Source organism: Solanum lycopersicum, chromosome 4, assembly GCF_036512215.1.
Source record: "Solanum lycopersicum chromosome 4, SLM_r2.1".
Taxonomy (NCBI): domain Eukaryota; kingdom Viridiplantae; phylum Streptophyta; class Magnoliopsida; order Solanales; family Solanaceae; genus Solanum; species Solanum lycopersicum.
The window spans coordinates 67,383,149-67,407,745 of NC_090803.1; the positions used below are offsets into that span (position 1 = coordinate 67,383,149).

Below are 24,597 nucleotides of genomic sequence, written 5' to 3' on the forward strand. Positions count from 1 at the left end.
TAATTTATGTTTAGAAAAATTCTAGAAATTTTTAATGAAGACAAAATCAATACCAAATTGAAATTTCTTTTTCTAACTAATTACCAATTTGGACTGAATTCAACTTCTTTTACTCAGACGAGATGGATTGAGTTATTTATGGGCTTAAGTTATTCATTCGGCCCAATGCAAACATTTTGGACAGTACTGCACAGCATCATTTAAGACATAGCCATTTTTTAAACTTCTTTTGTATTTGTAACCACTTTGTTGCCTAACGTTCCCCAAACAACATAAGTGGTGAACGGCCACTATGCTTTTGGTGTACATTGAGTTAATTTAATTATGTATAACGACTTGCAAATTATATCGTAGATGTAACACTAGATAAGTTGATCCGGTAATTTCAATTGAAACGATATTTTTAGAAGAAAAAAAAAATTGATCTTTGACCTTTTGTGTTTATCGATTAGCGTCTGTTGCATCAACTCAATGGCTTATTTTTTTTGAAGACCATCTTTTATAATTCACGATCGCTATTTTTTGAATACGTATTAGATAAATTTATTTTTGTGCAATAATTGAAAAATCACACAAAAATCAAGTTTAATATAACGACTGACAAGCTTAATTGAAAAAAATATTAATTATAAAAATCAATTTTTGATATATCTTTTAAATAAAATACCATCTGCCGCACTAATTCAGCGACACATGTCATTCCCGTTTTCCTTTTATGTATATGTTCAGTATATCTTTTCTCTCTTAAGATGAAAATAGTATGTTATCTTTTATGTAGAAAATGTATGAAACATTTAGCCACTTATTAAGAACTTGTCCTAACCTATATATATATATATAAATAGCTTTAAATTTGAAAAGCAGTTCTATATATGAAATGTTTGGTTTCTTTTGTTTCTTTCCTTTTTCTTCTCCTTTCATATAATAGTAAAAATAAACAAATCAAAAAGATATGCGACAAAGCATACCCATGACACGATAAAATGTTGTTAGAGTTCGATGCACGTACGAAGATGAAATGATCGTATAATAAGTCGATTTAAAATTTAAATAAATTGAATCTGACCAATTAATATAAGCTAGGCTAATAAGCAAATGAGTTATTAACTTATTTAAATTTAGATAAAATTAAATAAATTATATTTTCATAGCTCGCTATAAATATTTGCTAAAATAAATCTTTACCAAATTATGAAATGAGGTACTTTTGCATGATTAGATTTTGGTGGGGGTCTAGAAAATTTCACCAAACTTTCAATAAAAATCATTATCTAGTTTGTTGACTATCATTTTACTATCTTAGACATTGCACAATTGCATTTATTTTCCCATATTATCTGTATTGGTATTTAATATTTGTCCCTCCCGACAAATATAAGAAAAGTAATAAAAAATAAAATTGAAACGTAAATTTATATTTTTATATATATAGTATCTCATAGTTTCAACTTAATACTTCCTTTTGTTTAAAAAAAGATAGCCTAGTTTGACTTGGAACGGATTTTAAGAAAAGAAAAAAGTTTTTTTAATCTTGTAGTTCTAAATTAAAGTTTTGTCAAATGTATCAAAATGCCCTTTAATCTAGTGGTCTTAAACAAGCCACGTGGAAAGGTAAAATTAGAGTGTTGCCAAAAAAGGAAAGGAATTATTCTTTTTGAAACAAAATAAAAAGAAAATAGGGTCTTTCTTTTTTAAACGGAGGGAGTATAATTTTTGTAAGAAAAATATTATGTTCTACTAAGTATCTGATTAACGACCTGTCCATTTAAAAGATATTTTGTCCAAATCCACCAAAATATAGGCCCTAATGTCATCTGACTAGGATTTTTTTTTTATATACTTTGCATTAATTAACCAAATTCAGAGAATCAATTTTCTTTTAATCTTGTCACCTCAGTTTTTTGTAGGTTTGATTAAAAGTGTTGTTCCCTTAATTAAGTTATCATTATGTCTGACTAAAACAAAATTAAAGTTGATTAATTTTCCATGACGTTAAAAGGTAATAATTAGCCTTTTAACATGAGTAAATAAGTAGTTTGGTAAGACAATAATATAATCATTATACACATTTGATATTTACATCAGGAATTCAAACTATAAGTAATGGAGCAACAATTTATATGAAAACATTAGTACTGAATTTAAATTGATGAAAATTAAATTTGTTCTCATGGAAATTTTATTCTTAGAAAATTTAATTTCTTGATCAATAGAAGTGTTAAACAAATTGACTTTTAACAAATATAATAAAAGATGACCAACTTTAATTTGTGATAATGAATTGACAAGATTATATATGCTTTTTGTAGGTCATGCATATATATGGGTCTAATTAATTACCCTTTAGCTTAAAGTTAAACCTAAAGGTTATCATGAATCCCTTCTTTAACAAGAGGACAAGAAAACTTAGCTAATAAACTATTGCCTAAATTGGATATATATTCTCTTTTACTATTCAATGGCATGAGGAGATTTGGATTAACGTAAGAAATTTGTGTAAGAATATCTTGTTTTTACATATTCTAGCTAATAATTTTTTTATATTTAAAATTTTGTATCTGATTATACATTTTACAGACTTGTCAATAGATACTTGTTTAGTGATCTGATGAATAAGAGCTTGGCGGTATTAGGGCCCGTTTGCATTGGCTTAATAAAAACAGCTTTAAAAAAGTACTTTTAAAAGTGCTGAAACTTATTTTTAAAATAAGCAGTTATGCGTTTGGATAAAAGTGCTGAAGTTTTTATGTCAAACGTGAAAAGGGAAAATGGAAGAAAGAAATGTTAGGGTTATATGGGTAATTTGGAGATTGTATAAAAATATTAAGAGCAAAAAGATAAAATGTGGTCAACTTAAAATAGCTTATAAGCTTAAAAAAAAAAGAGCACCCCTACCCCAGCTTTTTAACTTTTGGCTTAAAATAAGTTTTTTTTTAACTTAAAATAAGTTATTTTGAGTATTGCCAAACAGCTAAATAAGTCAAAAACCAGCTTTTAAGTCAGTTTGACCAGCTTTTAAGCTGAGCCAAACAGGCTCTTAGTCATAGCTTCTATTTTTAGAGTTAAATTATAAGAATTTTAATTAATATTTTAAAATGTACTTTTTTTAATCATATTGATATGTAAAAAATTACAATTTATAATACTTTTCAATTTTCATATAGTTTTTGAATATTTAATTTTTTTTGTTTAAAATATCAAACTAATGTAATCTAATTTAACTTTAAAAATTAATGAAATTAACTTTTAAAAAATGCAAACACGACAAATTAAAATTAATGGAGGGATGCATTACAAGCCTGTTTAGCATTCAGCACAACTCAGGAATAGACTTAGTTTAGATGTTGTATGTTTAAAAGATTGCAAAATTACATAATATTGCTAAATAATTTATGTAAAACTAACAAATTATTTTTTCGGAATTCAAAATTTATAAACTAAAAATCTTATCTTTTCCATGGACTCATATTTTATTGAGGGAGTATAATATTCTTTTTTTCATGCTAATCGTAAGGCTATAACTGTCATTTTAATCTGTAGCCACATCATTCAATGCTCATCGTGTCTCATCCTTTATAACTTTTACCTAGATTTGATTAATTATTCAAACAATAGCCATTGAAATATTTACTAAAAAAAATATACTGTATAATTAAACATTAGAAAAATGTATCATTGGTTATAATTAAAAAAATAAAGACTTTTGTCACATTGTTATCCATAATTTCCACAACAGATGGTAAAGTTTCAAGAACCAATTAATCGATCATACTTGTTACATAATTATCCTATTATTAAATTTATCACCAAACAAAGCCAAGATTATAAAGATACGATGCACGAAAATGTCAAGGTTTTAAAATGTGTTATATAGTATTATCTTCCAGGAAAATTAAAGAAGTTTTGATGAGCCCACTTGCACCTTATAGGCAAATTCATAATTTAAATTTATGATAATTAACCTTAAAACGTTTTTAGCTGTTTTTTTTTCTTAAGTAATATGTTCAAACCTATAAAAATTCAGACCTGATAATTTAACATGAGACCTTAGTGTCAGGTTGTGGAGCCTGATTAATATTTGATGTATTATCATACATTACTGTATTATTTATTCTTTGTAACCAAAAATACTTTGATTTATTAATATATCTATATCCCACTGCCGTGAAAGTTTACTCACGGTGTTACCACGAAATGTTGATTTCTCTCTTTCTCTCTCTAGATCTTCCATCTCTTTCTCTATAAAGTTTTTGTGTTCTTTATTTATCAAGTGTGTGTAGATTCAATCCTAACACTTAGCATATATTATATTGAACAAACTAAATATGAAAACGATTTTGACTATGATATAAATCTATCGTTTGAAAAACAAAAATAAGATAAAAAAACAAATTCTCTCGACCAATGTGGAATTAGTGACCCCTCTAAAGAGAAGTTTCAAAGTTAGAGATGAAAACTTTTGAGAATGAAGTGACTCAATTGAATCTTTTAAAAATACTATAGTATTTCTAGGGTGAGGACAGGATAACGACTCAAAAAGCTAAGGTAAAATTATCCAAAAAAGAAAAAAGAAAAAGGACCTTTACACGACAGAAAGAACATGTTAATGCACGTTGCTGGTTATGGAAAGAAACATCCCTAGCAAGAACGACGGTCGTGGTGAAATGATTGAGAAGTTTTGAGTTTGAATTTTTGAGAATGAAAAAAAAAATCTATTTTTGAAGTGTACGTTATGCACCATAAAAAAAAATTGAAATGCGTGAATTCAGATTAATCAAATTTCAATATAAGTAGAGATATCGCGGAAAAAAAAAAGTATCCACCAAAAAGAGTCATGTCCAATTTGGTATATTTGAGAATTGAGATATGCATGGTGACCCATGATGCTTTGTTAATAACACGCACAAAGTAGTTAGTGCTTATTTTTAACGAACATTATCTTGTTTGGTGGTGAGCTAAGGAAGACTGATTGTGACCATTTTAGCCTTATAAATTTATGTTGTTAAGAATAATTTGTAATAATTAGATAGACATCAATGTGAGTTTAATTAATTTTCACTTCTATTCGATAAAGTAAGCCATTATATAAAGTCATTCACCAAAATAATATGTTTTTTTAAAATTTTACAAAACTAGTATAAACGTATTTCACAGTAATGTTTTAGGATACATTATATTTTTTAAAAGTTGATGGCGTCAGATTGATATACGTTACTCACAGTAACGTTGTAGGAGTAAAACGTTACTGAAAATAACGTTTTAAAAGTAAAACGTTACTTACAGTAACGTATATCAACCTAATGCTGTTAGTTTTTAAAAAATAAAATATACCCTAAAACGTTACCATAAAATACGTTTATACTAGTTTTGTAAAATTTTAGAAAAATGTATTACTTTGGTAAATTATTTTATATAATGACTTAGTTTGATTAAAAATTCACCTCTATTTTATCTCACCACAATCTTTAAGGATGGTGGAAAAAAAATGCTATTTTATGTTATTAATATTCTTTTTTTTAGCAAATTACCATTAAAAGAAATGCTATGCAATGTGGTTATTAATAGTTGGTGGTTAATAATAGTTGGTAATTGACACTTAACAATTCACTTATCCACGTAATAATTATTAGAGAACACATGTAAAAAATTAAAATTTGAATCGAATGTGTTTAATATACTATGCTTTTTTTGTTGCGATTTATCGTGGCAAACTTATCCACCCTTTCGAGTTCTTCCATTCAATTAATACTAATGGAGGGGAGCCAAATACGATGAATAGTAGCGTCTTATTGTAAAGCAAAAAAGTATTATTAATTACTTAATTATTAAATAAAAGAGACGGCAGGTAATTAGTCAAATGCATTAGGTTAAAAAAAATAAAACTGGTCCTAATTGCAATTATATTCCTAGTGACGAAGAATATACTTCAATTTTTTTACTTTTATAAATAGTGAAACATTATTTAAAGAATTTCAGTACTATCTGGTTTGTTACATGTACGTAGTTTATAATAGTAATAATGGGTTAAATTACATACATTGTCACTTTAAAGATTTTAATTACACTTTCAAGTGATGGCTCAAGTGATATATACTATGTATTTTTTTAAAGGATAAATATAATTTTATATAGATAAACAATATGATATATTACTCGCTAGGATGCTAAAGTTTCATTGATGATACACGTAACTTAAATTAATATTAGTAAACTAACTTTACTTTACGTAGTTTCATAAAGAGTTTGAAAATTACTTGACTATAAGAAAAGAAAAATTAAAAATAAAATTATTTTAATTATTTACTTCGAACTTCTTGATCTATTACTCTTCTATTTCTTCTTCATTACTAAACAAAAAAGGAAAAATCAAATTCTAGTTATACACTCTATTCATAATGCGAATTCTTGTTAATTATTTTAAACTTTGTTCCTAAAGGAACTAGACTTTTCATAGGCCAAACTTTTATTATGAACTGTTTTATCTCGAAAAGAAAATAAGTTTTGCTCCTCTAGGCATTAGGTGCTCCAATGGTTCACTCTAAGAAAAAAGATATTCGACAAATTAACAAAGCTTTGTATTTTATAATGTATATATAACTTTTTGGATCAATGAGAGAAATATATAGTCAAACATTACACGTTCTTGAAACGCAATTCTACAATGATAAATTTGATAATACAATGTAAATTAATTCTCATGAGGTTTTTAATCTATGAATAATGGTTATTACCATCATAAATTAGTTACCCCCACCCCCACCCCTCTATTTTTGAAGTATGACCATGAATAAATAGAAGTGGCTTTGCTTTTATTAAAAGATTAGAGATTTGTTGAGAGTATTTGAAAGAATATAGAGATATTGTGGTACATTTAAGGGTCAATGCAAGCCAAAAAGAAGAAGTGGACTACGTGGGAATACCTACTTTTCTCATCAGCACCAAAGCCTTTTGTTTTTTTCTAGATTTTATTTTATCAAGGTCAAATTACTTTTAAGATTTTCTCCATGTGAAGTGTTTTCTATACCTCTCTACTTGTCATCTTTCAACTTCTTTTGCACAATCTTATCCTAATTATACACTAAGTTCTACTTCTTTTTTTCATTAAAATTTGCGATCATGTTTGCCCAATAATGATAAGGAGAAGAATTCATGATAAGCTATAGACGTCATAAGCTATATTCAAAATTTTAAATTTATGAATTCTGACTATTAAAAATAATAATTTATTGATTTAGTTTCAAAATAAATTTATTCATTTATATTCAATTAATTGAACAGAAGTTAATAAGTTTCTATCAGATCAATAACTAGAACTTTAGATCACTACAACAAAAATAATTTTTAGCGGCATTAAATATTGATACTAATAAAGAGTACTAAAGTCTTTTCCGGCATTAGTTAGATATCATTAGAACCAATATTGTTAAAGACTTTAGAGACATATACAAAGAGTGTCAATTGCCGTTAAAAATACATATTTAATTATAATTAAGAATTAAATGTAGTTAATGATCATATTTGTTGTAGTGGATTGCTCCATAAACAACTAACTTTAGTCTTAAAAAGAGACACTTAGTTATAATTTTTTGCTTAACTATCCAATATTTGGTATTCCATACGATAAAAAAATAAATCTAACTTCACCAAAGTTACATAAAAGTTTACATGATTAGTGTAACTTGTCATCCATATGTCTAGTGAGGATACTAGATATTTATAAGTTTATATTATATCTACTATAAATTTTTGTATTCATATTAAAGTTATTTTTTGAATAATTAATGAGTAAAATATTAATCTATTTTTTAAAAAAATTATATATCAATATTGACTTCACACGAAATTATAAATAAGCGTTAGTATTTTTATATGAAAACTTAAAACACAAAATACGTTATTTTTTCTACATTAAATTAAAGTAATAAAAGTAGTCCTATTCTTATCGTAAAAACAAGTTGTACTTATTTTTGTGGTTGATGACTACCAAGATTGATCTAATTATAAAGTTACATTCACATTGTAGTTGTGTCCTTAATTAATTATATTAATTAATTTCACCTTAATATCTTTTTCTTTTCCTAAAGAATTCTCCAGCCTCTAAATGACCAATTTGATCGTGTGGGTCCATTCTTGTCAAAGTGCAATCCACGACAGCATTATACTAACTTGGACCTGCCGTCAATTGTTAGGTCTCGATTCAAAATATTTATCGTAATTTTTTATTATTATAAGTATAAAAATGGTATTAATTGAGATTTTTTTCGATGTTTAAAATAGATTAGCTTATGTGTATATATTATTTCATCAGAAGTGAAATCAGAGTTTTAAATTTATAAATTTTAAATTTTTTAAATTTATCAAATTCTAAATAAAAAATTTATACGTATTTAATGAACTTCTACCTATAAAGTCTTTGAACATAAGATTACTTGATTCAGTCGAATTCCTATCAAAAACATTGACTCTGCCTCTGATTCTCATATCTCATTTTCCGTATTTAACATTGTAGATAAGATAATTATGCATTTCAACCCTTCAGGCAAAAACTTACTCACATTCGATATAAATTAAACTAATGCAATTTTCATAATCACGTGATTTAATAAATGAAGTTTATGCTATATATGCAAATGCTGGTGTTTTTTTCTTTTACCTTTCTTTCTTTTTTAGGCCACATACATACGCAGGTCCCTAAAGTTGTTCGCGTTTTTCCCTCATGTATCTCAACTAACCAAGATTCCTATTAAATCTTTTAACCCCATATAATTTGATCCTTTTAAATATTTCTTGGCTGATGTGGAGCCAAATTTTAATAAATTATTTTTGGTAATTAGGCGCGTGAGATGAACCTTCCCCACGTGGAAATTTTGACCAATACACTCCAACCCAATTACACTTCAGTGCCATATATGAAGTCATCAAACCTAAAAATTAATTTCCCCCCAAATCACTTCTAACCCGTTTCTAAACGAGAAAACCCTAAGAATCTCTCCCTTTCAATGACTTTTACAGCAAAAATTTTTAGATTTTAAAGTGATTTCGAGTGTTTTGTTGAAGGAATCATCGAAGATTGCAGACGATTTTGGAGAAATAATGATGAAGAGAAACAAAAGAGGAGAAATAATGGAAGAATGGGAGAATTAGGGTCAAAAGGGGGAAGAAGATCGTCGGTGGGTGGTTCAAGATCCACATCAGCGCTTTTAAAGAGCCTGCACGCGCTTAAAGGACGTAAGATCACGTTTGGCTCCACATCAGCCAAGAATATTTAAAAGGATCAAATTATAGAGGATTAAAGTATTTAATAGGAATCTTGATTAGTTGAGGTACCTGGGGGAAAAGCGCAAACAACTTTAGGGACATGCTATGTATTTGGCCTTCTTTTTAGGTACTTAATTTATTTTACTTTAGATGTTTCCCTGAAATAACATGGATATATAGTGCAATATCTTTGTAATTAATAAAGTCCTAAAGTAGCATTTATTATTTTATAAAGTTGCATATTTGACTTGAGACCTCTTAAGTAGAGATTGGTAAGGACCCAAAATGACATAAGTATTGATGCTTGCCCAATGGACATGTTGGGCCCATTACATTTTCTTTCTTCCCAAGGGCCCATTACTTTTCAAAGGATCAAATTAAGAAAATGAATTGTTTATTTATTATACAATTCTTTTTCTAGCCTTATTTCCACTACACTACTACCAATAGAAAGAAAATGTAAGAAATTACGGATTAAAAAGTAATAATATTCCAAGTTTTAGTGCTTAGACTACTATGAATTAAAGAATTATGAAATATATTACTCTCTTACCCTAATTTACGTAATTCACTTTGACTAACTAGAAGAAAGAAAATTAAGAAATATCAAAATTTCAGGTCGAAATTGAGTTATTGATATTTTTTATGCCAATAAATCATCTCATAAAGGGGGTAAATGAGAAATATGATACCGAGAAGTCATATATAGATATTAGAAAGAGTATTACAATGTGGAAAGTCGAATCCTCACCAACAAAGAGAGAATTCAAATAGTGAATCAATTAAAATACTAAGATTCACCGGACAGTCGTAGTTCATATATAATTTAGTTATAATTAACGGTTTGGTTAATGAAATATTCATTCAATTTGGAATTTTAACGTACATTAGGCTGAGATTCTACATAATTTATACTTGGGCTTTTTGATTAGTTTTAAATAACTGAGAATCCAATTCCATTTAAAAAAAAATTGGACATGTTTTTATTTCATGATTCTTTTATACAAAAAAAATATATACAATTCTTCAACTTTTGTTAGGTGGAAATTGGAAAATTAGACAGTTTATGGTGGAAAATTATATACTTCTTTATCCTTATAATATTATATTTTTGAATTTGAGTCTCAAGTATAATGCCTTTTTTTTGTTAGAAAATATTTTATCTTTATATTTAATCTTTTAAAATGGATTCAAATATAATCAAACATTAATAGAAACATCAAGAATCAAACACTACTAAATGGAATATTTTTAAAAATAGACAAGTGTTTAATTAACAGGAATTGGTCTGTTGGTCTCCATATAATTGGCCAAACATGGAATCTTGAAAATCTTTTTATTCAGAACTTTCAAATTTTTATAATTATGATTCCCATCTTGTGATACACTTTTAAGATTTTATTGTACGGACTCTGTAAATTCATATGATTTGAAGGAATAATCTAACTATGGTTGATAATTAAAATTCTGATTAAGCTTATGATTAATACAAATATAATATTTTAGTTAAAATTATTAAATTATGTCGAATTTCTAATTTCATAATATTTTTATTGTAGTTTAGCTCTTTGTAAAAGATAATATCACATTAAAGTAAAAATATATTATTTTTTCACACTAACAGAATTAAGTAAACTTTACCCTTTCACATTATTACTACCCTTCTACTTGAAGCACAATATTATTCCAAATCTTATATTTAATTTGTAGAGATCATTGTACACTTGCATGAAAATTTCTTCTTTTTCTCTATTAGTGTTGGATATCTATTTTGAGTCTCGATTAATATAAATTTGCATAGATAAGTCTCACATGTGTATTTTATTATAAAAAGCTTCAAATTCAAAGCTCTAACCTTTGATGATATATAAAGATCTCTTCTTCTGTTTTCTACTCGATGCTTCATCTCCGTCTTTAGACCCAACTAATTTTGAATTTGCATCGATAAGTCACACGTTAAGAGGAATATATTTTCTACTGTAAGAAACTCTATCTCCAGAGCTTTAATGGTACATAAAAATCTCTTAGGCATAAGAGCAACTAATTATTTTTTCTACCAAAGCCTTTTTAGGACCCTTTGGGCTAAAGCAACAAAATCTTGAAAACCTTAGGTCATCTTTTTTTCTTTGTTAACTAATAAAAGCTTTGGTTCACATAATGAAAACTTTATGTCAAAGTGTGATAATGATCTATAAAAATTTTGGTTTGTAATTTTTTTTTTGTCTGCTGACGTTGCTTTGGTTGCAAAAAGTGAGTAATTAACCAATGTGATTTAGCCTACTATAAAAGTTACTACACATAACTTTACTTAAGTTGGACCAGTTACACAAATATCTAGTGATAGATTTTCATAAATTCTACAAAAAAAATTCATCCAAAATTATTAAGAAATGGAATAGGAAAGTATATAGAGTAGAAGGATTATATGGAAGTCCAAAAGTAGGCATATCCTTGATTTTTTTTCATTAAATTTTTTTAAATAATAATAATAATAATGTAGTCACTATAGCTCTACCAGCGAGGTCTAATTATATATTCCATTTTAAGTTATGTATAACGGAATACTTTTAACCATTCTAGTAGATAACTTATTTTAATTTTTCTTCACGATTATGAATTTTATATTTTAAGAGAACTTGTTTATAAATATTCTTTTAGTGATCTAATAAATGAAGAAAAAAATGATTCTACTGACTAATTAAAACATAACATAATATACATTCCAATACAATAATATTCCACATTTGCACTCTTTCATTTTCCACCCTTTTAACTGCTAAGAGTGTTTTCTTTCTCATTCTGATAATTCACATAACCAAAAACTCCTTTACCGTCATCAAATGATATGATATTAGTAGATTAAGTTATTCTTTTTTAAATAGAAATTTTGATTGCGAATATTAGATATAAATTCTCTTTGATAGAGAGTATTTAATTTCCTCAAATGAAAGATCAAGCTTTAATACGGATATCAGAAACGAAACAAAATAGCCCGCCCCCCAACCAAAAGAAGCATGCAATAGTTGATTACTTGTTTATTTTATGGAAATTAATTAATAGTAGTACTACAACTAACTATTAACACACCCAACACCAATCCCCATCACTCTTCTTCTATTTATAGCCTTTTATGATCATCTCATAAACTCCCTTTCTCTCTCTAAACAAAAACACCTACACAAAATATAAATATATCACTTAATAGTTTCTCACCATTCAATATTTTTCTCCATATATAATGTCCTCAAAATTATCAGTTTCTTCTTCCTTCATTCTTTTCATCTTCATTTTCTTCTCCAACAACAAAGGTACGTGCAATATTTTAAACTTAATTATATATATACCGCGTTTCATATAATCATCATATTATTGATGATTTCAAAAATAACATCTACTTCTACGAGATAGGAGTAAGGTTAATCTGTTTATACTCTATCCTCCTTAGATAATCGTATTTGTAGAACTAGGAGAATAATCGTATTTGTAGAACTACACTGTACGTCTAATTTGGATTATTTTTTTCCTCAGGAATTGATGGTACTACTTTTAATTTAATAAACAGATGTGATTACAACGTATGGCCCGGAATATTAGCCAATGCAGGTAGTGATAAACTGGATAGTACCGGGTTCATACTTGCCCCGGGTGATTCACGGGTATTCCAACCTCCACAACAATGGTCGGGTCGGATCTGGGGTCGAACCGGTTGTAATTTCGATCCCAACACCGGTCAAGGAAATTGTGCCACCGGCGATTGTAGATCAAACCAAATAGAATGCAATGGCGCCGGAGCAACTCCCCCAGCCACCCTCGCGGAATTCACGATTTTCTCAGGTACATTGAATTATACGATCATCTCATTCAAAAACGATCATGCAAGTACGTAAAAAAAATCATAGTAAAATTTAAATTATATTTTCAACAGGTGTAAAGCAAGATTTCTACGATATTAGTTTAGTTGACGGATACAATTTACCAATGGCAATCCAAGCGGTTGGCGGGTCGGGTTCATGCGATACGACGGGTTGTGTGAAGGATTTGAACCGAATGTGCCCGAATGAGTTACGGGTCGGGGACGGGCAAGCATGCAAAAGTGCATGTGAAGCATTTGGTACGCCGGAATATTGTTGCAGCGGCGCGTACGGTTCACCTTCCACCTGTAAGCCGTCAAGTTACTCGGCGATGTTTAAAAACGCGTGCCCAAAATCGTATAGCTACGCATACGATGATCCTACGAGTACATTTACGTGTACAGGAGCTGATTATACGATAACATTCTGTCCTTCATTAACAAGGTAAAAATATTAATAAATTAAAAATATCCTTTTTATCGTAATATTATTATTCAGATTTTTATTCTGCGACTTTATTACAATTTTTTATAATTTTTTTTTATCATCGTCGCTGTCCGTTGATTTATTCATAAAGTAATAAAAGTATGTAATAATGACGTGTTATTCTGAATCAAAATTGCTTTTTTTTTTTTTAATTGGAAACACTTTTTTTTTCCTAACTAGCTTTTAGCTCATTGTAGCACAAGGCTGAGTAGATATTACTGTACTACTTTAGAGCATATTTCAAGTTGTACCTTTTGATCTTCGTCTTGATGAAGTGTAAAATAATATTATCTTTTTATTATGTTGAAAAGACAATTTAAATTATAATTAGTGTCAGGTATTTTATTGACTACGACGTTATCTGCTAGTCAAGTTACACAAATTCATTCAAAAAATTTAAAGTTAATTAGTTTATTGAGTGTTCGGTCAAAAATATTTATAAATTTCTGACAAATATTCATATGTTATATATTTTTTGAGGTGGACAACTATTTAAGATGAGTGATTAGTGACATTCGAGGTTGTTAGATTAGTTGTTACTTTTTAATTAAGAAAATTAATAGAATATTAGTGAGAGTATTAAAGAATATAAGAGTAAGTATTAGTTGGCAATTTCTAATATATAGAATCTTTTAGTGGCTTCATTTTGTTATCTTATCTTGAACATTTTGTCTTCTTTTTTTTCCAACCTTTTTCTTCCGTAGAACAAATGAAATAGTATAGCTTCTTTTGATTATTTTTTTCCCCTCAAATGTCCATTTACACTTTATCCTTTTAACTGGATAAACTTGTTAGTGTTACATCACATCAAACGACTGGAAAGCTTTTTTATACAAGTTTTCGATGTCATATATGTATTAACTATCAAACAGTAATCTATCGAAAACAATTTTTTTATCCTCATAAGTTACGTGGTAGGTGAAATGCTGAGTGCACTCCATCTTGTATACAGATTTACTTGTAAAATTACATCAACTATGTTATTATTGTTTAAATATAAAAATGTCAAATTAATGTATTATTGCATGTTAACAACGTGAGTTTCATGCAATAAATTTGGACAATATGAATTATTATTATTTATTATAGATGACATTCTTTTAAAGTAAGATTTAAACCTCATACGACTTTATATATTTGATTGCAGTCAAAAATCTTCGAGAGATTCTTCGCCATTGAACGGCAACGGAAAGGGATTTTCGATCGGAAATGGCGGATCCGGGTCGGGTACCAGTCCAGCGGAGGATCCATTTCCATTTGGCAGTTCATGGTTACCAGATTTTATGACAGGGGACTCATCACAAACAAAATTTTCTAATTTTCACTTAAAAATTGCATTATTTATCTTTTTATTTCTTCACCTTTTATTAATATTTTAATTTTTTCCGATTTAATTTCTATATTTCATGGTGACTTTGAGATATTCACATTTGAAGGAGATCAAGAAAAAAAAAAGGCTGATGATTTTTTTTTCTTCATGTAAAGCACATTTTTATAGGTTTCACATGTATAGAGATTTTAATTTGCAATTTTTTGAAGTAGTAAATATTATTTCAGTGTTCACATTTGCTTTTGTACTACTTTTTATTTTTAAGAAAACATCTATGAACATTTGTAAGATTCAGAAAAGGAGAGAACTTTATTGAATTTTACGTTCTTAGCTTTCCCTAATTTTCTTTAATTTTGTACTCGCTTTGTTTAATAATAAATTGGTGTTTTTATTTATTTTATCTTATTTTGAAAGATAAATGATGTTTCACTTCTAAAAGACATTGGATTTATTCTTTTAATTTAAATTTTAAAAATCTACATAACGGAAAACCTATTACGAATGAGTTAGTAAAAATATGTATTTACTTTTTGAGAATGAACAATTTTTAGTTACGTGCATTCAAATTAAAAATAACACTTATTATAAAACGAGAGAGTACCGTAAACATTGAGAATTGTTTCACTAAAATGAGAGAAAGTACTTAAGCATTTTTCTTTACTTGAGCACAATAGTTGATACTCACGAGTTATCCCTTTGTTTGTCTATCTTAGTTACCAACTCGTTGAAATCGAACAATTACTGATATAAAATAAGATAATACACTACCTATTTACTTTAATAATGTTGAATCGATTGAATTTTTATATATCTATTTAAACTGTGATTAGTTGTGAATTGTGATTATAGTTTGTTAATCATAGAAGAAGATGCTATCTAATGACATATAATTTCCAACTAACTACTAGTTGGTAATGTATACTAAATACACTTCTACCCATCATTTGAGAGCTTTGGTTTGATCTTGGATGCTTCTTGCTTTGATCATTGCTTAGTAAGTATCTGTAAAACTAATTGAGATATGAATAAACTAATTCAAATAAGTGAAAAATCTAAGAATCAAAGTCTTCGAGTCAACTCTATTTAAATTACTAAAAAAGAAGTCTCAAAAAATAAAAGGGTGAGACACTAGTAAAATAATTGAATAAAAAAGTAGAGAAAATATAAAAAGGAAGCAGAAAAAAAGATCCAAGCGTCCAGCTCTAAATTGATGAGCGATGCACTAAGAAATACACTTTTTTTTCACTTTCGGTGTCATTTTCTTCTTAAATTTATAGCATCACCAATCAAACTTCTTCAATTCCCAGCATCTACTTAAAGCTTTATTACGTATAGAATTATTGGATTAAGCTTTAAAATTATTTTGTTAAAATATTAATTTTACCTAAGCAAAAAAAGCAAGACAAACTTTTGGACTAACAACATACGGCTCTTTCTTTTACTTTAACAAAGGGATTTGATCTATTGTTTTACTGTAATAATTCCTTTGTAATTTTATACGTATAATTTATATAACAAAAGAGGAACAATTGGCTAATTAATTAAGTGCGCAGCTTGACAATTTTTTAGACCATATAAGATCCATTTTGAGAAAAACTTACGAGAATGTCAAAGTTAATACCAAATTAGATACCTCTATCTATTATTTTATCATATGATAATTTAACAAAATATATAATCCATTACAATATCAAATTCTCGAAGATATTGTATATCTTAGTCTTGTCAGATGTCATCCAAAGAATAAAAGTTTACAATGCTACACTCTCAACGAGAAGAAAGATATCTTGTCTGACAATCATAATCTCTAATGCACGTCGTTCAACCCGAAATTTATATAGTTCGAAAGAATTACCTTCCAAGAGCTATGTTTGTAGTAACATTTATCGTACGAACAAAACAAATATTAATGATAACTCAAAAGGGCTATTTGTGTAAATCAGCCAGCCACACAATAGTGAAGAACCCCCAAGGCCCATTTTCCTTCACACCACATATATCGGCCCAACCGTTCATGCCCAGAAGCAATGAGCCGAACTTGACGCCTCGTCGAATGACAGGACCATCAGGAAAGTTGATATACGGCTCGCGGGCTCGTTCAACTAATTTATCAATATGATTGAATATATGCTGTATATTTAGTATAATTAATACGAGTTGTCTGATTCATTTTAATCATAAAATTTTTTTGATTTGACACTATCAAATCATGCTCAAGCACTACTTATTTTTCCAGTAAAATTTAGAAAGAAAAACAATTGCAACACGTCAAAAGTTGATTTCCTTAGAAAAACTAGAGCTTTTACCAGTTCCAATTAGGAAAAAACAAGACCTTCCAGATTTGTTACACGGAACGACAAACTCATACACTAAAACAACGAAAATGCAAGACTGACAAAATTCTTTTTAAGTTTAAGACTATGAACTAAACTATTCCTACATTCTTCACGTGTTGAGAAACATACCACAACAACGTGTTGTTTCCGGGAAAAAGGAACATATCTTAGGACACTATCTATAGCTCATCCTTGAGTTCAGACTCATCCGATGCAGACTCCTCTTCTGCCTTGGTTTCAGTCTCAGGTTCTTCAGCTTCGTCTTCTTCTTCCTCAACTGTTGCATCAGGGCTAATGTTTAGACTGCTCTTTACTGAGCTGTAGATGTGGGAGGCAAAATCCTTTGGATCACTCAGATCGAAGCCACTCTCCATTAAAGCTGTTTGGTATATAAGTTTTGCTGTCAACTTCACACTCTCGTCCTGTAAAGCAACAAAATATGAACTCCATGAAACTCCCAAGTAAGTTAGAATTTGACAAAAGATAGAGCATGGCTACACGACATACCTCTGGGTCTGTTACTACTCTCTCCCGAAGTGCCTTGATAATTGGGTGCCTAGGATTGATTTCAAGCACCCTTTTACCACGCATGTATGCTTGCTTGCTTGCATCTGACAGGGTTTGTGAATGCATTATTTTCTCCATATATGCACTCCATCCGTATTTTGATGTTACCACAACACAAGGGGTGTCGGCCAAACGGCTGCTTATCTTGACATCTTCAACGTTGTCACTAGCAAGAGTATTCTTCCACCACTTAGTTAGCCCCTTGAATGACTCCTTGAGCTCTTTGGTTTTCGAATCCTTAAGCTTTAATCCCTCTTTAGACACATTCTGGAACTTTTTGTCTTCATAGTCCATAAGATATTGCATGAGGTATTCATCTACTGGATCGGTGAAGAATATAACCTAGAAAGTGAGAGAAGGCAAATTAGAGAACGAGTTTTCATGGCTAGATTTTATGTATATATATATATATATATATATATGAAAATTCAATTATGAATGTATATATATGAGAATTCGATGATGAAGAAAAACATTTACAAATAGTTCTCTAAAATTATGATAAAACTAATAATTTTGTAACCCAAAAGTGGCACAAAAAGGAATTCAGATTTAATCGTTTAAATTGAAATTGAAGTCATACCTCATAGTCTTTCTTATTAAGTCTTTCAAGGAAGGGAGATTTCTCCAACTGTTCTTTGCTGGCACCGGTGATGTAGAAGATATCCTTTTGACTTGATTTCATTCTTGAGATGTATTGGTCAAGTGAAGTTAATTTACCATCTGATTTGGTTCTGTAATAGTGCACATTAAACGAAACAAATTAATAACTGAAAACAAATCGATCAAGTAAAAGACTGAAGGAAAAGAAGAGAGCATACGTCTCAAATCGAAGAAGTTTAGCTAAGCGGTTTCTGTTAGTTGCGTCTTCTATAATACCAAGCTTAATCGACTTTCCAAATTCATTCCAGAATTTGGCATATTGACCTTTCTTCTCATTTTCATCACTGGACTCTTCAACATCTGTAGTGTCATACCCAAGAATGAGATTAGATACTTTTTAGTTAATAAGACAATTTCAAATTTAGGAATATGAATTAGACCTCTCTTCTCCTTGTCATTAGTTTCATCTGGATCCTCTTCGGCAAGTTTGCGGATCATGTCAAGGGCCTTACGGATGAGTTTTTTCTTAATTGTCTTCAAACTGCTGTGCTGCTGAAGCATTTCTCTTGAGACATTGAGGGGTAAGGTGTCAGAATCAACAAGACCCTGGCATAAGTGTCACCACAATCAGTGTTAAAATTCAGATATAAGTTTAAATAGATCAGGATATTTTGTTATAATGCCAGTGAAGTATTAGATGAACTAAAATTACCATTAGGAAATTCAAGTACTTGGGCAACAATTCATTAAATTCATCTGAGATGAAAACCCGTCTGACATATAACTTCAAGTTGGATTGCTTTGTGTTGTAGTAGCTCTCATACAAATCATGAGGGGCTTTAGGAGGGATGAATAGAACAGCCTTGAACTCTACATCACCTTCAGCATTGAAGTGACTCCACGCCATGGGTTTATCTTCACTGAAGTCCTGGTAAAATAACAAATAGATTTTCAGCATATGGAAAACAATGGTCAAGAAACTTACAAGTCTTGAACCACATTTGCATTAGAAGGAAATATATGAACATTACCTTTGCCAGAGAGTGATAGAACTTATTATATTCTTCATCTGTAACTTCCTTTGGGCTTCGAAGCCATATAGCTTTCATGTCATTTAAAAGCTCCCACTCATATGTGGTTTCCTTCACTGTCTTAGTTTTAGGCTTCTTCTCATCTTCGGCCTTCTCTGCATCTTCTTCTTCTCCCTCTTCCTCAGAGGAAGTGCTTTCAGCTGTTCACAACATTGACAGACGATAAGACCACTGACAGAGAAGAAAAGGTAAAGAAGATGGGAAATGAGGCAGCAGACTTTTCTTCTTCCTTTCCTACTCTTATTATGTTTACTTTGTCAGTTTTCACCAGTCCTCGCCCCACTCTTCTCCATACAGAAAGAAAAAGAAGGATGGAATAGCTCATTCAACAAGTATACTACATTCAGACTGAGATTAACTCTGAAACAACACTTCTTTTATAAATAACACAAACAATACTTGGCAAGTCAAGATAGGAGAATCATACATACATGTTTCCTCTTCATCAACTGACTCGTCCTCATCAGCAGGAACTTCCTTCTCAACCTCTTTGCTTGCCCATAAATTTATAGGGAAGTTGATGAATTCAGAATATTTCTTGACCAATTCCTAAAATCATAGCATAGTAGATTAATCCACTTCAAGAGTCGAAACTCAAAACAGGAGTAAACTCCCAAAGTTAGAACAGCAATAACATAGACCAATTTCACAGCAAGAAAGCTAAAGTTATTGCCCATAAATTTATGAATGAATCTAATAGAGGGTGATGGCAACAGAAACCAGGGTTCTTTTTCTCCGTCTAGAAGGGGCTAATTGTGTCATAACTCCAAGATACAACAGCACAAATAGAAAATTCAAAAACAGAAACATCCCAAAGTATTAAGGTACTTCTGTTCAATTCAAAAAATGAAAATTTACCATCAGCCATAAGCTTTTCCATTTACTCATCATGACCCAAAACTTAAGGAGCATGACTGACCCCTTGCTATATTGTTAGACTATGCGCTTTTGTTAAACTTGACAAAAATGATCAAGTGTTAGTAGTAGCAGAATACAGTTTGGTTGAGTTGTTGCCGGAAAAAAATTTAAAACTCTATGTTCAGATGTTAAAAGAGGACCAATAGAAGAGATATATTTTAAGTCATGTCAAAGTCAAGATTATTTATATCCAATTATTACAGCAGTATATAAATTCATGACCTACTATTCCTGATACAAGAGCCATCACAAAAGATAATAAGGGGGTTATTGATGAGTGATGACTCATAAAAGATGAAAACTATGACATGTACCCATTCGTTAACAATATATGGAGAAATTTTACTTCAGTATGCATCTCTGTCTACTCACCTTTAGTTTGAGCTCATCCAAATATTCCCCTGCTTCATCTCTTAGATGCAGTCTAATTTCAGTTCCACGGCCAAGAGGTTCATTCCATGTATCTTCAGAAATGGCAAATGCCCCATCTGCCTTTGATTCCCAGACATATCTGTACATAGATATTAACAGGCAAGTATTACATCACCAGTAACTTTCAATCAAAAAGAAAATAAATGCATTCACTCCAACATACTGTTTGTCGTCATTGTGCTTGCTGATGACTTCAACATAGTCAGCCACAAGATACACAGAGTAAAACCCAACACCAAATTGTCCAATCAGGTTAAGGTCACCACTTGTCTGCATCTTCTCGACAAAAGCTGTATAGCAATAATAACTGTAAATAGATGTCCACAATCTGAAGACAACTAGGTGAACATGAAGTCAAGAATAAGAAAGTACCTGAAGTTCCAGATTTAGCTATGGTTCCCAAATTCTTTCTTAGATCCTCCTTGGTCATTCCAACACCTCTGTCGCGAATGGAAAGAATTTTCTTTTCTTTATCAAGTTTAATCTGCAATCCATGAAATAGCCACAATTAAAGGAGCTCAAAAAGAAACTCTCAATGCATAACCAACAGATATTTAGTAATTCAATATGATACAAATCACTAACCTGAATCTCAAGCTTAGTATTATCACCCTCACCAAGAACCTCCTTGTCAGTGAGTGCAAGGAACCTAATCTTGTCCAGTGCCTGAATCAAACAGCAAATAATTTCAGAACAGAACTTCTACCAATGATGTGGAAGAACAGACACCAAAATGCACACTTACATCAGAAGCATTGGAAATCAGCTCCCTCAAAAAGATGTCCTTGTTACTGTAGAGAGAGTTGATAAGGATGTCCATAAGACGAGAGACCTCAGCCTGGAACTCAAACTTCTCCGCACTAGCTCGGAGAGTTTTCCTTGACATAGACTCAGCTTCCCTAAATCACGTAATAACACAGTACTTAATATTGAATGAACAAATGAAACCACAGTAAACAGATGAAATGAATTAAAAGCAGTTCACTAACCTCTTAGCCACATCAGAATCAGTCGATAAACCATTAGGAACAGCACCAAACTTCTCCTCAACCTTTGGTGGATCTACTGGTGCATCAGAATCAGCTTCTGCATTTGCCTGTATCTTTCGACCTATCAAGTACAACCACACACTTCTATGTAAGCAAATCACACAAGTAGTATGTTGTACCAAATATCAAGCAGCACCAGATCAATAAAAGCCTCACAAAATTGTTAAACTGAAACAGCTAAAACTATGAAATCCAGTACAATCTACTCATGGAGTACTGGATCTAGCAACATTCATCTAAGCATCTATAATACTCCTTAAGATCTCTACTCGATGTGACTACTCAACACACAGAATCTCGGCAATTGAATTAAAAATTCACATGATTCTTAAGGAAAGTCATATTATAAGCATTTTCACGACAAAAATTGCAGTTATTGCAGTAGAGTTCCGTAAGATCTCAACGCGATATATCTACTCGCAACATAAAATTAAATCATCCGACACTGGCGAAATGTCCGACATATGGAAAAAGCCCTAATCTTCGACAATGAAGTTCATACGAGCATAAAATACATCAGAAAGCTTAAATTAAGGAAGATATAAATCCTAACTCACCTTGATCTGGAACAAGGTAAATCAGGCATAACAGAAACAGGACGAACGGGATCTTCCACTTCCTCATTGTCTCCGTCACCGGAATTTCAACTTTAGAGGTCGCCGGCCGATGATTTTACAAGCAGCGTTCAAAGTAGAGTGTTGATCTGGAGTTATGCTTCATATCCGGAGAGTGTTTATATAGTGAGCTTCAGTAGGTGGGGCCCTGGAATGATGTGTCAAGTACCACCACGAGATCTTACGCTCTGATTGGAGCAATGTTGCCAGCGTGGATGATCGGACGGGTATGGTAGAGTTTGTGATTACGTGGCGGATTTTAATTGGTTCTTCTTACTTCAGCAGACGTGGATAACCTGGAAATTTCCAAAGCTTCAAAGGAAGACTTGAAGGGCGACCCCAAATCCTACGTTTATTATTTTCGCTTTCACATTGACCTATGTAATCCTAACTTTTTTTATCATTTTAAATTTATAGCTTTTGTGGAAATTATCTAGTACAATTTATATTTTATTTTATGTGATTTACAAGTTATATCATATTAAAATATTTATCGAATGTTCATTTCAAAGTGTGAATACAAGGGCAGAAATTGTGAATTAGATATTGTTAAGTGGTTGCTGATTACTTTAGAGTTTCAAAAATAAAATAAAATTGTAGCTTTATTGAATTGAATGACATGTGTTAATTATTTTCATCGTTGACTATTTTCTTGAAAAAAAGATCAAGAATAAATATAATTAAGAGTAGTAAAGTGAGATATTTCACTTGTTAAAATCTATTAATTACCTTTTTTTTTTAGTATGAATACATATAAAAAAATTTTGATCCATATACATAGGCAATGGATTTATTAAAATTTGGATAACATAAATTTTACGAGTTTAGTAATTAATCATTTTTTTTATGTGAGTATGCAATATTACAAGCCTATCATTTTTCGTACATCAAATAAACATATAGATACATGTAGCTCAAATACATATAATTAATTGTATTGAAATAAAAAGTGTAACTGAAATACATGTAAACTAATTAAATTTATATAATTAAGTGTATTTAAATATGAGGAATCACGCATATAACATAACATATTTGGAGTATCTATGGCTCCTAAAAAAATATTTAAAAGTTTGAATTTTTGTGTATTCTGTCTGTTCATTATATGTATCTAAACTATTCTTTTATGTATCTAACGTTTTTGTCTATGTATTTGATACATACTTAATGATTAGGCATATTTGATATCTTTATTATATAAGAATCATATAAACTATTAAAAGTAATAATATTTTTAGTTGTTCAAAAATAGAGATTAAATTACTATACATGATATTGATGTTAGATGTATGTCTATTTACGTAGTTTTTCGATGAATAACTCTCTTTAGTAATTTACTTGCATTTTTACATAACCAAATATTCGTATGCAAACTAATTTTTGATGATAACGAAGACAGAAGAGAAACAACTATACTTAGGAGTGTTTGTAGTTCGGTTTGGATCGGATATTGATTAAAATCAAAATTAAATCAATTTAACTGGGTTTTTTAATTTCTAAAACCAAATCAAATTAAACGAAAAAATAACCATCGGTTTGGTTATTGTCGGTTTGATTCGGTTTTTCTGATTTATTTGGTTTGAAAGTAATAATTTTTTTGAGGATGTACATATCTGGATAGACACAAACACCAAGTACAAACAATCTACGAAAAAACTAATGTCGGTTCAGTCAAGCAATTAAGCAATATTATAGTTATCATTACACGAACAAAGTGATTCATTTAAGAGAAAATGTAACTATTTTATGTGAAGTACAGTAAGTAATGACTAAAATGGATTTTGATGGAATTGGATTTGAAATTATTATACCTTGGTTAAAGTTTTAGGCTTGAAAAAAATGGTAAAGTTAAAGACTTGAGTTGATTAAAATTTAACAAAATATTTTAAATTTATTTATGAATTATATATAAATAATTATAAAAATTATATATATAATTTATCGGTTCGATTTAGTTATTTTTGCGGTTGTTTTTTAGTAAAACCAAAACCAAACCAAATAGTATCGATTTTCAAAATTTGAAAACCAAACCTACCAAACTAAATCAGATATCAGTTTTTTT

General features: G+C 29.8%; 2 protein-coding genes across 3 annotated transcripts; one reads left to right on the plus strand and one right to left on the minus strand.

The window, feature by feature from the left end:
• Positions 1–12,396: 12,396 nt before the first annotated feature.
• Positions 12,397–15,247, plus strand: LOC101265537 (thaumatin-like protein 1). Of its 2 annotated transcripts, XM_004238319.4 has the most exons (4): positions 12,397–12,566; positions 12,787–13,092; positions 13,184–13,553; positions 14,743–15,247. In XM_004238319.4, the coding sequence occupies exons 1-4, from the start codon at positions 12,497–12,499 to the stop codon at positions 14,972–14,974; spliced, it is 978 nt and encodes a 325-aa protein (XP_004238367.1). In that variant the 5' UTR covers positions 12,397–12,496; the 3' UTR covers positions 14,975–15,247. The 2 variants fall into 2 exon arrangements, with proteins under 2 accessions (XP_004238367.1, XP_025886673.1); XM_026030888.2 differs by lacking the exon at positions 14,743–15,247 and having other exon boundaries at positions 13,184–13,557.
• Positions 15,248–17,183: 1,936 nt separating this feature from the next.
• On the minus strand, positions 17,184–22,918 carry LOC101265819 (endoplasmin homolog). The gene is made up of 15 exons (XM_004238320.5): positions 22,479–22,918; positions 21,862–21,982; positions 21,618–21,771; positions 21,458–21,538; positions 21,245–21,356; positions 21,036–21,162; positions 20,813–20,951; positions 19,954–20,071; positions 19,463–19,662; positions 19,144–19,359; positions 18,872–19,037; positions 18,650–18,791; positions 18,412–18,562; positions 17,769–18,170; positions 17,184–17,683 (listed from the first exon to the last, which is right to left on the minus strand). Exons 1-15 carry the CDS (start codon positions 22,543–22,545, stop codon positions 17,441–17,443), a joined length of 2,439 nt encoding a protein of 812 aa, XP_004238368.1. The 5' UTR covers positions 22,546–22,918; the 3' UTR covers positions 17,184–17,440.
• Positions 22,919–24,597: the final 1,679 nt, after the last annotated feature.

What these genes read in the sequence shown, in the direction of transcription:
- LOC101265819 (XM_004238320.5), bottom strand. Translation starts at nt 22,545, where the DNA reads ATGAGGAAGTGGAAGATCCCGTTCGTCCTGTTTCTGTTATGCCTGATT. An exon ending in GATTCTGATGTGGCTAAGAG is followed by an intron (nt 21,772 to 21,861) that starts GTTAGTGAACTG and finishes TACGTGATTTAG; the next exon opens with GGAAGCTGAGTCTATGTCAA. An exon ending in TGATTTCCAATGCTTCTGAT is followed by an intron (nt 21,539 to 21,617) that starts GTAAGTGTGCAT and finishes TGTTTGATTCAG; the next exon opens with GCACTGGACAAGATTAGGTT.
- LOC101265537 (XM_004238319.4), top strand. Translation starts at nt 12,497, where the DNA reads ATGTCCTCAAAATTATCAGTTTCTTCTTCCTTCATTCTTTTCATCTTC. An exon ending in TTTCTTCTCCAACAACAAAG is followed by an intron (nt 12,567 to 12,786) that starts GTACGTGCAATA and finishes TTTTTTCCTCAG; the next exon opens with GAATTGATGGTACTACTTTT. An exon ending in TTCTGTCCTTCATTAACAAG is followed by an intron (nt 13,554 to 14,742) that starts GTAAAAATATTA and finishes ATTTGATTGCAG; the next exon opens with TCAAAAATCTTCGAGAGATT.